This window comes from Kogia breviceps, chromosome X, assembly GCF_026419965.1.
Source record: "Kogia breviceps isolate mKogBre1 chromosome X, mKogBre1 haplotype 1, whole genome shotgun sequence".
Taxonomy (NCBI): domain Eukaryota; kingdom Metazoa; phylum Chordata; class Mammalia; order Artiodactyla; family Physeteridae; genus Kogia; species Kogia breviceps.
The window spans coordinates 41,377,251-41,391,128 of record NC_081330.1 but is presented as its reverse complement, the minus strand read 5'-3'; the positions used below and the strand labels follow the sequence as shown (position 1 = coordinate 41,391,128).

At 39.4% G+C, this 13,878-nt stretch overlaps 1 protein-coding gene across 1 annotated transcript; it reads left to right on the top strand.

Moving 5' to 3' along the window:
- Positions 1 to 10,327: 10,327 nt before the first annotated feature.
- Positions 10,328 to 10,762, top strand: LOC131748064 (histone H2B, gonadal-like). The gene has a single exon (XM_059050159.1). It carries the CDS (start codon positions 10,328 to 10,330, stop codon positions 10,760 to 10,762), a length of 435 nt encoding a protein of 144 aa, XP_058906142.1.
- Positions 10,763 to 13,878: the final 3,116 nt, after the last annotated feature.

The window sequence follows — 13,878 nt, the reverse complement described above, 5'->3', positions numbered from 1 at the left end:
AGTGCACGGTTGCAGCATTGACCATCTGTGCAGTTCTCTGTCTGTTCTGGCTGCCGCAAACCAATTTCTGTGCTCTGCTGAGAACCTCCAAGCTTCCCATTAGTCCCAGACCACCTCCCCGCTGGTGAGGGGACTTCCCATGGTATAGGAACCTTTCCGCTTTCACAGGTCCCTCCCTGGGCACAGGTCCCATCCTGATTCCTTTCTGTTTTCTTTTTTCCTACCAATCTATGTGGAGATTTTCTTGAACTTTCAGAAGCTTGAGGTCTTCTGCCAGTGTTCAGTAGGTATTCTGTGAGAATCACTCCCCAAGTAGATGTATTTTTGTTGTATTTGTGGGAGGAGTGACTTTCACATCCTACTACTCCACCATGTTGATCACTCTCTCCTGTCTTCACTTTCTTGCATCAGTGTCTTATACTTTTCCGAGTATATGTCTTTTACCTCCTTAGGTAGGTTTATTCCTAGGTATTTCAGTATTTCTGATGCAATCATAAATGGGATTGTTTCCTTATTTCTCAATTCATACAATTTATTCTTTCCCAATCGAGAAACTTTTTGATTTTTAGAACACAGACCTTCAGGAGCTGCAATTTTGCATCACTGGATAATGAGAGTATCCAGTGAGAGCAGCTCAGGCTCCACCCTTATGCAGCCATTGAGATACGGCTGCCCGTGAGCCACAGCTATTGGTCCAAGGAGTGGTGGAGTGACCAGGCCTGAACCAATAACAGCCGTCCTGTGATCGTCAGCAGAAAATTGAGGCTGAAAGTGTAGGATTCTCTGTCAGCTGGTTTTGTTACTTGACTTGTTTTACATCTTGGTGATTTAAGGATAGAAATCCAGAGCACATAGTGCCCCGTGTCTCTGGACAGTTGCATCGAATAAGAAGATGATGGTCACCAAATAAAGATTTTTTTTTCTTTTTCTTCTAGAATTTGAATGTAAATATTCAACTGAATGTTAATACATTAATATTATCATTGTGTATTTCCTGGCACAGTGCCTCTTTACTTGTATAATTTTTCTAAAAATATATTGCTGAGTCTTGACAAAGTTGATGATTTTCTAACTGTTTCTTTAAAAAAAATTGATTTCTAGCTTCATACTTTGTGAAGCAAGAACATATTGTGGGATTCAGTCCCTTGAAATGTTTTATAATTTGCTTTAAAGCTCAGTACGTTATCACCAGTGTTAAGAGTTTTATTTGAACATATATGATAAGTTAAAATAACAATTGATTTGGATGTAAAAACCTTGGAAGGATATCACCCTTAGCCAAAGAGTGAGACTAAAGCTGAATAAACTACAACAATTTCATGGACTCATCAAAAGAGAGATACGACTCTCACAGAAGAAGACCACACATGTAGAATTCTGCATATGACAGAGAACCACTTGCTCTAGAGAAAGATGAGGGCAGGTCAGGAAACTAGAAAGAGCTTCATTGAGAATTGCATGAATGCAAGGGTCAATGTTACTTCCAGAGCTCTCTTTGATAGCAATAGGTCAGGAATTAGGACAAATAATCCTCTTTATCAAGATTTTAGCTTATTATTATTATGGAGTAGTTTTAAAAGCTTATAAAGCATTTAAGAAAACTGAGTTAGCTGCACAGTAAATCTAGAAAAGTTATCATATGATGAAACCCAATTCATATTTTAAAGCAGGACAAGAAAATTTCAAGATAAAATTCTCTCACTGTGTCCATCTGGGCCTCCACCCTCCCTCCCTAATGTGTAGTGTACATATGCATTTCACATTCACTGGATCTCCTTAAAGACGGGAATGTCTGCTCAAGCATAAAAATTGTTTTGTTACCTTTCTTCTGACACTAGCAATGTAACTTGTTCAAAGAATAGCGTTCTTTCCCATCTCTGTAGGTGGTCATCATGACTTGCTGTGTGTTCTCTCTTGACGGATGGAGGAAACTGGAGGTCAGTTAAAAGAAAAAAGAATTGGAAAAGTATTAACTATTTTGAAATTCAGCAATATACCTATAGAGAAACCAAATCTAAAAAAGTCAATGCACCAAGAAGAAAACACAACCGATGTTAAATTAAATAAATATTATCATAAGCATTAACACTCAAATTACTTGAGGTAGGAGAAGGAGTCATCTTACTTCTCTTAACTGCTGAACATCCTCCTCTTATTTGGGTGCAAGGAGATGCAGACATGTCCCACTACCAAATCTGGATGCCTGTACTTAAATTACCATGGTGAAAAGCAAGTACTTGAACAGAAAAACAACAGGGAAGCTATCACACCTCCTTGCTACTCTATCTCGGGGTTGAGTATCACAGGAAGGCTGTTATTGGTTCAGGCCTGGTCACTCCACCACTCTTTGGACCAATAGCTGTGGCTCGCGGGCTGCCAGTGCCTCCTTGGCTGCATCAGTGGAGGGTGGGGCCTGAGCTGCTCTCACTGGATACTCTCATCATCCAGTGATGCAAAATTGCAGCTCCTGAAGGTCTGTGTTCTAAAAATCAAAAAGTTTCTCGATTGGGAAAGAATAAATTGTATGAATCTGAATGAATTCCAATAGTAATTTCAGAAACCAGTGATTTAAAAAAGTGAATTGTTTCTTGGAAGTTTCAGGTAGCTATTTTGTAATATGTTTGAGTACTCATTTGTGTATTTAAATGACTTAATATTATGGGACATGTCGAAAAAGGTTGAAGAGGGATGTATTGGTGGGCTTATTTGCTTCCTCACTTTATCTCTGGCTATATCACACATAAAGTATCTCTAGCAAATTCCACAACGTCCTCCCAGTGAATGAGAATTAAAATGCAAGATAAAATTAATACAAAAATAATTTAGACCTTAAGGAATTCTATAAAGGCTGACCTAGAACTAAAATGACTGTTCAGGTAAGCTATGAAATGCAATATGCTTAAGGAATATTCACAATTTTCATTGGAACAAACTGCACTACAGGCATATATTCAAGTAGAATTGATAATGTTTGATGTTTACTTCAACTTAAAAACGTTTTAGTGATGGGCAGAATGACACAGGTCGCAAAACGAGAGTCAATTTGACTCTTCAGTGCTACAGGTCTTTTCCTGACAAGTGAGTGGCTCTGAAAAGACCCTTAGGTTTGCGAGGCTCAGGTGGTTCTGAAGCAGCTCATTTGAGGATGGTGTGCCAGATGACTGCCTTGGTGGCCTAGGACATGGCGTGCTTGCCAATCTCCCTGGGCAGCAGCAGGGGCGCGGAGGTCTGGATCTCTCTGAAGGTGGTGGTGGAGCGCTTGGCGGAGCTGGCCAGGGGTGCAGACTCCTCGGCGATGGGCTCGAAGATGTCCAGGCCCTCGTGAACCTGCTTCAGCACCCTGGGGAAATAGGTGATGAAACTGTCTGGGCAGCAGCGGCGACAACACCTTGGCGTCTTCTGCTTTGGGCTCTTTGGTTCGGCTTCTGTGGGCTCTTTGGTGCTGAGGCTTTCCTCAGCCAAAGTCTCACGTCAGGGCTCGGCCATGTCGGAGGCAACTTCCCCACAGCTCAGAGGGAAGGACAATGAGGCTGCTGAGGGCCAGTGGCCGGGTTTATAATCCCTGCCTTCTCTGATGTCACAGGCAATGTCCATATCTGACTGGATAAAATGCAAGGCAGGGAGACCTGTCACTAAGGCACTCCATGTCACATGTCATTGGATGCCACCCTGCTTGGCCTCCCGTCAACCAATCACAGTGGAAATCTGGTGACCTTTAAACTTTCCATGACCTCCACTAGAAAAATCTTTGAACTGTGCCGCATGTAGGAAAAGGTCATCCGTTCCCTTCAGGTGGTTTATGCCTACTATTTATGCATGAGAACTTTGAAAAGATGTCCCCGAAGTCACCTACATTGAAGAAAAATCAGTTTGAGTACCCTGAGAGGGTCTCCATGACTCAAACCTTTGCCACCATTAAAATGACTCTGGCCACTTGGGGGCCATTTTACTCAATACAGAATTTTCTCTTTCCATGGCTGAGCCACCGTGGCTTGAGCAGGAACTCTCTGACTTGGTCAGCAGAGTGCTCCTTAAAATCAGTCATAGGACATAACTGACCAGCCCTTACCTCCAATTCTTATCAAACTTACAGGGAATCAGAGAGAATAGTAAAACCGCCTTCTCCAAAGACAGGCCACAAACAGAAATCGAATACTTGTACATAAATACTAAAAATATTTAACATTTAGCAAATGTTAACTTTTTAACATTACTTCTTAGGTACCCCAAATACCACACATAGTGGAACTGGTGAAAAAATATGTGTTAGTTGACAGAAATTCTTTTTCTAATTCCCTAGAAACCTTCAGAGTGAGAAGAAAATAATCAGTAAAAGGGAAATATTTTAAAATTAGAAACATATTCCTTTCAAAAATCTACTTAATTCAAGCAAAGTATATCTTTAATGTATTTATGTAAAAATAACTTACAGACATTGAACCAAAAAGGACTTAGGCAGACTTGAAGAAATGGAGGTCTTCAATGAGCTAAGATCCTGATGGTCAGGTTTCCAAGTGTGTTTCCTGTGAGGGCTTCACAGAGCGGCTAGTTCTACTGCTAAGAAAACTGTTCCAATCATGAAAAGATAAATGCCATTTTTTATTACTGGTAAATAAAATATGATGACTAAACAGTGAAAGAAAGTTTACAACAGGGAATTCTTTGCACCATAATGATAGTGTTAATATAAACCCCAAAGCTACAGGAGGACGCCTTTGTGATTACACATTCTCAAGGAGACTTTTACTGACCCCAAATCTAGGACATGGAGTAGAATTCTTTGGTTTTTTTTTTTTTTTTTCTTTTGGCATCTTCCCTTTCCATTAGAAAGAGTCCAGATTTTCATTAAGGGTGCAGTCATTCAAGCAACTACAATTATTAAAGATCTCAATGAACTATTAATTTCTGTCACTTTTCACACAGAGGTGAGCATTTTCAATAATGTATATAAATAATTTTGTCAAGTTATTTTTCATGTCTTGAATGGAAATTTCCCCCATTTTCGATTCCATTTCTTGACCAAAACAGAAGTGTAAATGACCCTTTAAACTACTCTGCACCGTAAAAGACAACTAACACTCATACTGGTGCCATGGACGTACCTCTCCAGGGGTTTGTGCAGCAGGATAGGCAGATGTTTACTTATCGGCTCAGAACTCTCAAACAGCGAAGCAGAAGCTATGTGTCCTCTTAAAGATTAGCTCTGTAATGGGCATAACATCACTTCTTTCATACGCCATTGGTCAAAGCAATTATAGGCCAGCCAGAGTCAAGAAGCAGGGGAACAGACATGCTTAATCCATCAGAGAAGTGTCTGGGAATGAGCAACCTTCACAAATCTAACAAATAGTGCCACACAACACATGCGTTTTGAGATGCTGCTGGGTGCCACACGCATGATATGTCCATAGCACAATGTCCTGGTTTCCTTGGGCCACAGTGTTAAACTATGGAATACTTTCCCACTTGACTCACTCTTATCTGGGTGAACTCCTGCATGCAGTGAATCCCTATAATCCAGGACAAACCTTTCCCTCCGGTGGCATGAAGTTTCTGACCACTGTAGACATACCGTCCCTCTACTCCTGGGCCCCTGGACACAGCAATACAGACACACGGATTGAGAGAAAGGAGAATGTTTCGAGTGAGTACATGCTGAAAAGAACTCTACCAGAATCTGGTCTGAATATCAGGTCTTACTTTGATTGCCTCATTAATGACCCTAACTCCAAGTAAGATTACCTTTGTGGTACTGGGGTTTAGGACTTCAATATAAGAATTTCAGGGAATGCAACTCAAAGTACATGTGATATGAAACCTGAGCTGTAGATTGGCACATGTGCTGACTCTTCCATCATATTGATTATTTAGTTTCCCATTAAGAGAAAAAAGGTGACTGCATTCATCCTCTTTTCACTCCGTCTCTTCATTGCTTAGTTTAATATTTTTTTTTAAATTTTACCTTCTTACTTCTGTGAAGAGAGAAGGTACTCAGTGATTTCAATCCTCAGAAATTGTTTATGAGTTTCTTTAAACTCCATTATTAGTTCAGTATTTTAAAGGACTGTATTTGTACTTTTAAAATAATCTGTAAGTTCTTCTGTGAGGAATATCACTTTGAGCCAAACAAAGAGGCAAAAGCTGGATAATCTGCAAAAATCAAAACTGTCCTTGAAGCCATCAGAAGAGGGACAGGAACCTCCAGGAGAGACAAATCTATGTAGCTTTAGCAGAACTCTATGAACTCAAGAGAAAGTTTGTGGGTAGGGCAAGAAACCAAGAAATTGTTTTCCTAAGTGTTGCAGCACGAAGGGAGGAAATGCCTGATCCAGGACTTGGGTACACATTTCTTTGTTTGTTTTTCAGCCCATTGTGGAAGATCTCTGATGAGCCGTTATACTTCCAGAGTTCTCCTTGGGAACTTAGAGTAAGGATTTGGGATAATTGGACCCCCTTCATGAGGGTCACTAGTTAAAATTATTCTGGAATATTAGAAACATCTCATTCAAGAACTTGAAAAAAAGAATTTTCTTTTCCAAGGTGATCAGGAAAATTGTCAGGAAAACAACTACAACTAAATCCCTCTGAATAGTGCCTAGAGATCGTCATACACATAGGGGACAAAACTTTGGGAGCCAAAGCCTCTTCTGAAATCTTGCTCATTTCAAAGATAGAACTGTAAATCAGTTGGAATGCACAGCGTAGGTCATTTTATTGACACCTTGCTCACTACCGCTGCTTCAAAATCCTAGTGTTTGTCCATATGACATACAAATGTTTTGCCAGTCTTGATCTTGCATACCAGTCTCATACATATTGTATCATGTGAGAAGTTATTTTAAGAAAATGAATCTGTTGGGACATTCTTATAGCTCTTTGGGTGTTTGGCACCTAAAATTTCAGAAATAGAATAGAAGAATTAATGAAATGACATTTAAAAGATACCATGTAGACAGTGAAGACTGGGAGTGCAAAGGTGAATGACAGATATGAAATCTAGGATAGAGAGAGGAAAAATGGGTTTTGATGTTGAAGACTGGAAGATAAAATGAGTACATCTGATCATTCACTTCAGAAGGTGATTGAAGAAAAGGGGCAATTATGATCTAATGGTATGGTTAACAGTAAAGATTGAAGTAAGGTCCAAATTTCCAATTTTAATTAAATAATTCCCAGACACGTAATATACAGCACGGTGGCTATAGTTAAATACTGTATTGTATATTTGACTGTTGCTAAGAAAGTAGACCTTAAAAGTTCCTATCACAAGATAAAAAATTTTGTAACTCTGTGTGGTGGTGGATGTTAACTAGAATTATTGGGGTGATCATTTCATAATATATACATATATTGAATCATTATGAAACTAATGTTTTATGTCCATTATATTTCAACAAAAAAGACTAATTGAGGGAAACAGGTTTACTACTTCAATAACAAATTATAAGCAACCCTGGAAAATAGTATTAATATAGCAATCATATCCCAATCAAACTTATTCAACATTATCTTTATTCCAGAATTCATTGAAAACATAAGAGGAAAGCCAAAAATGGTACAGAAATATCAAAATCAAGAAATTCAAGAAAAAAAACCTATTCCCCGTCCCCTAAGACCTGGAGATGCTACTCTAAGTCATTCAGATGAATCTGATTCTATTCCTTCCAAGTCTGTAATCTCTTCTTTTTGAAAATGCAAACATTCATTATATGAACAAAAGATTAAAGAAATTTTACATAACCAACGAGATATAGCTGGACAGAGGATTGGTGACCTAGAAGGCAGATAAAATAATAGAAATAATACAGACTACTTCACAGAAAGTAAAAGAAAATAAAAGGATAAAAGTGAGGCAAAGACACTCAAGGAATGGAGTAAGTAGGTGATAAGTATCACAAAGGCATTCCAGAAGCATAAAACTGGGTGAATATTGGAAAAATAATATTCAAAGGAAAATGGCTGGTAATTCCCAGAGTTAGGGGAAGCCGTAAGTTCCTCCATTCAGGAAGCAGACCTGACAAATCGTAGTAAACCTTCAAGGTAACCCTAGAGATCAAAATAGCGGACAAAAAGACACAATGCCTAAAAAAGGAATACCAAGTAGTGTGACTGCAGACCTCTTTTTCTTAATAAATTGAAGCCAAAAGCAAGTGCTGAGAGACAGTAACTGTCATCCTAGAGTTGCATATCTAGCCAAGGTATCATTTAATAGTGAAGCTATGGTACACATGAAGATGGACCTCCCCAAACCACACTCAAATGTAGACTTGCTCCACCGGCTGCTGAGAGTACAGCCAGGTGCTAATCCTCAGCCATTGACCCTTTCAGATATCTCCTCAGCTTCAGAGAGCTAATTTGCCCAAAGTTAGGGACTTCCTGAGATGGTCACATCCAATGTCTGAACAAGGGGAGGGTATACCTATATGGCTCATCCCATCCTCAGATGGCAATCCTGATTAACATTCCTACATCATTAACCCCATCTCAGTGCCGGCTTCCTTCTAGAGCTTAACTGAGAAATAAAGACTTTTGAGAAAAATGAAATCTTACCGTGTTTACATCGGCTGACACCATGTTAAAGGAACTTCTAAAGAATGTGATTTAGGAAGATGGAGAAAGATCACAGCAGATGATCTGAGATGCAGGTAGGAATGTTAATAGAATAAATTAGCAAGTAGAGGTAAATGTAAAACAATGACTGTATACAAAAGTTGCAATAATGATGGCAGTTCCTTTGAAGAATCAAGTAAGCGAGACATAGCTAAATACTGCAATGATGCAACACTTGGGTGATCAGAGTGTCCAATGAGAGCAGCTCGTGTCCTGTTCACTGGTTCGGCCAGTGGTGGACTGGAAGCTTCTGAGCCACAACGTTTGGCTCAATGTGGGAAAGTGACCAGGGAAAAACAAATAAAAGCATTCTTGGGAGGTTCAGACTTGGAGATTGTGGAGGAAACTGGAGGGGTTCCTTCCCTGTTGTTTGCTTGCTAGCTTGTGTTTAATCACTGTAAGTTCATGATTTGAATTCAGACATCGTACTGTATGTGTCTCTTGTCCCTTGTATACAAATAAGGGAAGGATTTGACTCCTAACACATCAAGTGGGATTTTTGTATTTTCATTGGTAAATGGGATTCTTCAGAAAGAAGGAACGGAAAGCTTCCTTCACTGGTTTTATCATCATATTACATTTTCTGGTAATAAAGATTAGCTTTCCCCTTTCATAACTGGAAACATTTTATGAGCAGTCGAATTAGGAGTTCTTTGAAAGTGCAAATGGAAACAGCTTTGGAATCTTGACCATTTCCGATGAAACCACATTGATGAACCCCCCTGTTTGTCAATTCTTCTTAAGTCATTTTTTGATTGAAATTCTGCAATTCATTGGTAAGGAAACACATTAAAGAAATGCCTTTGTCTGTATTGTCATGTATTCTTGCAAGAAATATGCTTTTATTTTAAAGAACTTCCCATTTATTCCTTCCATTCTTCCTATGGTGTTTTCTTAGAGAATTAAAGTAATCATTGATTTCAATCAACAACTCTTAGGTTTGTTCACAAATTCAAGCATGTGGGGTATTTTGAGGACCTAAGGAATGTTAAGAACATTTTATATTTGAGAAATCTTTAAGTATTTTTACTAATTTTAAAAGTACTCCCATTTCTATTTGTGTTCCAACTTTGGACAATGTGGCTTTGAGATTTCAATTTTTTCTAATTCACTGGGGGTTTTGATCATAATTGGAGGCAGTAGATGGTCAGTTATGTCCCATGATTTTGAGGAGCACCCTGCAGACCATGTCAGAGACTTCCAGCTCAAGCTACAGAGGCTCAGCCATGGAAAGACAAGCTACTATGTGGGAGTAAAGTGGCCGCCAAGTGGCTAAAGTCATTCTGATGGCGGCAATGACTTGAGTTAGCGAGGTCAGACTCGCTCAGGAAGCTCAAACTGATTTTTCTTCAGTGTAGGTGACCTGGGTGACATCTTTTCAGAGTTCTCCTGCATAAATTGTAGGCATAAATCAGCTGAGGTGAACTTTGCCTAACATGGGACATAGTTCCAAGATTTTCTGGTAGAGTTCACAGAAAGTTTAAAGGTCACCAGATTTCCACTGTGAATGGTTGACTGGAGGCCAAGCAGGGGGCCATCCAATCACACGTGACATGGGGTGCCTTAGTGACAGGCCTCCCTGCTTTGCATTTTGCCCAATCAGATATGAACATTGCCCGTGACGTCAGAGAAGGCAGGGAGTATAAACCGGCCAACGGCCCTCAACTGCCACACTGTCCTCTCCTTCCCTCTGAGCTGTGGGGAAGACGATTCCGACATGGCTGAGCCTTCGTCTGTGACGTCTGAAGAAAGCCTGGGCACCAAGGAAGCCGAGCCCTTCGAAGCCGAGCCAGAGAACCCGAAGCGGAAGACAGCGAAGCGCAAGAGGGCGAAGCGCAAGACGGCGAAGCGCCAGCGCCGCCGCTCTGACGGCTTCGACAGCTTTGCCGCCTATTTCCGCAGGGTGCTGAAGCAGGTCCACCAGGGCCTGAGCCTCTCGCAGGAGGCCGTGAAGGTCATGGATTCGTTCGTTAAGGACATCTTCGAGCAAATCGCCACCGAGGCGGCGCGCCTGGTCCGCTCCAGCAAGCGCTCCACCCTCAGCTGCAGAGAGATCCAGACCTCCGTGCGTCTGCTGCTGCCTGGGGAGATGGGCAAGCTCGCCGTGTCCAACGCCAACAAGGCCGTCATCACATACACCACCGGCAAATGACCTGCCTCCGGACCACCTGAGCATCGCAAATCAAAGGCTTCTTTCGATATGGGAACATATGTATATATATAGCTGACCCACTTTGTTGTGAAGCAGAAACTAACACACCATTGTAAAACAGTTATACTCCAATAAAGATGTTAAAATAAAAGGCTCTTTTCAGAGCCACTCACTTGGCGGGGAAAAGACCTGTAGCTCTCAAGAGTCCGGTCCACTCGGTTTTTGCCCCGTGCCATACTGTCCATCTTTAAAACATTTCTATCCTGAGGGAAATATAAACCTCATCAACTCTGGTTGAGTATATGTCTGCAGTGTCATTCGTTCCATGGAAAATCGCAAACATTTCTTAAACATATTGCATCTCGTCACTTTCCTAAATGGTCATTTCTATTCGTGGTTTCTCTGTCACCCATTTTAGGGATCTTTATGGTCAAAATTCTTTCCATAAAAATTCCACTGACCTTTTGAATTGTCATTCACCCACCTGTATATAGCAGTATCATCCAGGGATTTTTATCTGGGATATAGTAACCGATAAAGTGCAGTAGCAGATATAAAAATCACACTTACATGTTCATACTCGTTCAACATATCTGAAATCTGAATTCAGATTTTAAATACATGCAATAGGACACAACGCAATGTAAAATTAGATAAATCTAATTTTCTAGAATCAAGCACTATACCTTATGAAATTTCTATTCTACCTAATTCAGATTCCTCTGGATCTATTTTTTTTTTTTTTTGCAGCCTATAACTTTTTGATATTTATCCAAACACCTTGACTGAACCGAAGTGCTGCTGCGTGGATGATGGGATGGTCCAATGACAGCAGCTGTAGCCAGCATGTGCAGAGCAGCAGCCAATGAGGGACTGACAGCCCGTGAGCCAAAGCAATCAGCCCTAAGTGTGGTGGGGTGACCAGGGCTGAACCACAAACAGCCATCCTGTGATACTCAGACCAGAGATCGAGCGGGAAAGAGGTGTGATTGCCTCATTGTTATTTTTTCCCTTTAATTAGCTGCTTTTAACCATGGTGATTTCAGTACAGGCATCCAGATCTGGTAGTGGGACATGTCTCTACCTACTTGCCTGAAAATAAGAGGAGGATGTTCAGCAATTAAGAGAACTAAGATGACTCCTTTCTTTTTTGTTGTTGTTTTTTTTTGCTTTATTGGTTGGATATTTTTAATATGGAATTAGACAAAATATTTTTGAAAATTAAAGAGAATTTAATAGAAATAATGCCATAGAAACAAAGATATTGTTTTACAAATATCAGTTTTCAGAGATTATAAATGATTAGGTACCCAAATAACATATGTAATATAATCATTTAAGTAGTGAAAAATTTGACTTTTGGAACAGAATATACTAACAACTATGTAGACTAAAGATTGAACGGCAGAAGTTAGGTTGTACAGGAAAAAAGACAACAATGACTATTTTGATCTTTATTCTCATTACACACTGCATATACATCAGGAAGTGATAAATGAAGTCTTTATTACAGGGTGTGCTTAGGAATCTAAGATACGGCAAACACACACTTAGGATTGTCATTTGTACATTTCCAACACCAGGTTTCACAAAGAAATCTGAATCCAGCAAACTGAAATTTCCAGAGTGGTCAAAAATTTTAGAAAGAATATGAGATTTGCTAATAACTTTCAGTTTACTTGAAATACATAAGAATTGAAGAATTAGAATATATCTAAGACAGAAGGGGTAATATTAGTTGTTCTTGAAATAAAAATATAGATATTTGCTTGGAATGTTATAGCTTTGGGGACACATATACTATATTATATGTATTATATATGTAATATATAATTTACAATCTCATGTATGTTTGGGTTTTATATTTTTATTTTCTTTAACATCCTTATTGGGGTATAATTGCTTTACAATGGTGTATTAGTTTCTGCCTTATAGCAAAGTGAATCAGCTATACATATACCTACTTCCCCATACCTCCTTCCTCTTACGTCTCCCTCCCACCCTCTCTATCCCACCCTTCTAGGTGGTCACAAAGCACCAAGCTGTTCTCCCTGTGCTATGCGGCTGCTTCCCACTATCTATCTATTATACATTTGGTAGTGTATATATGTCCATGCCACTCTCTCACTTTGTCCCAGCCTACCCTTCTCCCTCCCCGTGTCCTCACGTCCATTCTCTCGTAGGTCTGCGTCTTTATTGCCATCCTGCCCCTAGGTGCTTCATAACATTTTTCTTTATTTAGATTCCATATATATGTGTTAGCATATGGTATTTGTTTTTCTCTTTCTGACTTACTTCACTGTGTATGACAGACTCTAGGTCCATCCACCTCACTACAAATAACTCAATTTCCTTTCTTTTCATGGCTGGGTAATATTCCATTGTACATATGTGCCACATCTTTATCCATTCATCTGTAAGATGACTCCTTTCTTTCTTCAAGTAATTTGAGTGTTAATGCTTATGATAATATTTATGGAATTTAATATCCATCGTGTTTCCTTCTTGGTGCATTGACTTTTTTTCCTTTTGTTTTTCCATACGTATGTTGCTGAATTTTATTGTACTTGCTGATTTTCCAATTCCTTATCTCTTTAATTGATTTCTAACTTCCTGCATCGTTGGAGAGAGAGAATGCACTCCATGATGCCAATCCTTTGTTATTTATTAAGGTTTTCATTAGAACTCAATATTTCTTCATATTTTAAATAATTTATTTTGATCTTTAAAAATAAGCAACAAGGACATGCTGGACCGAACAGGGAAATATAACAATTTCTTTGGTAATAACTTTAAACAGAGTATAATACACAAAACTATTGCCTCACTGAGCTGTAAAGCTGAACTAATGTAATATTGTAACTCAACTATACTTCAATAAAACTTTTAAGAATAATAAAAATGAATACTTCTCAGTAACCCTGCATGAGGATGTACAAACTTGTGCAGGATGTCCCTCTCAGCCAATAAATGAGAGAAAAACTAGTGAAAGTAGAGAATTCCAACCTTTTCTTGAACCCAGGTTTAGTGCTTCTCTAGGTCAGTCTTGATAGATCTCTATAAGGTTTAAATTATTTTCCTGTTTCCCATTTTATTCTCATTCTCTCACCTCTGTA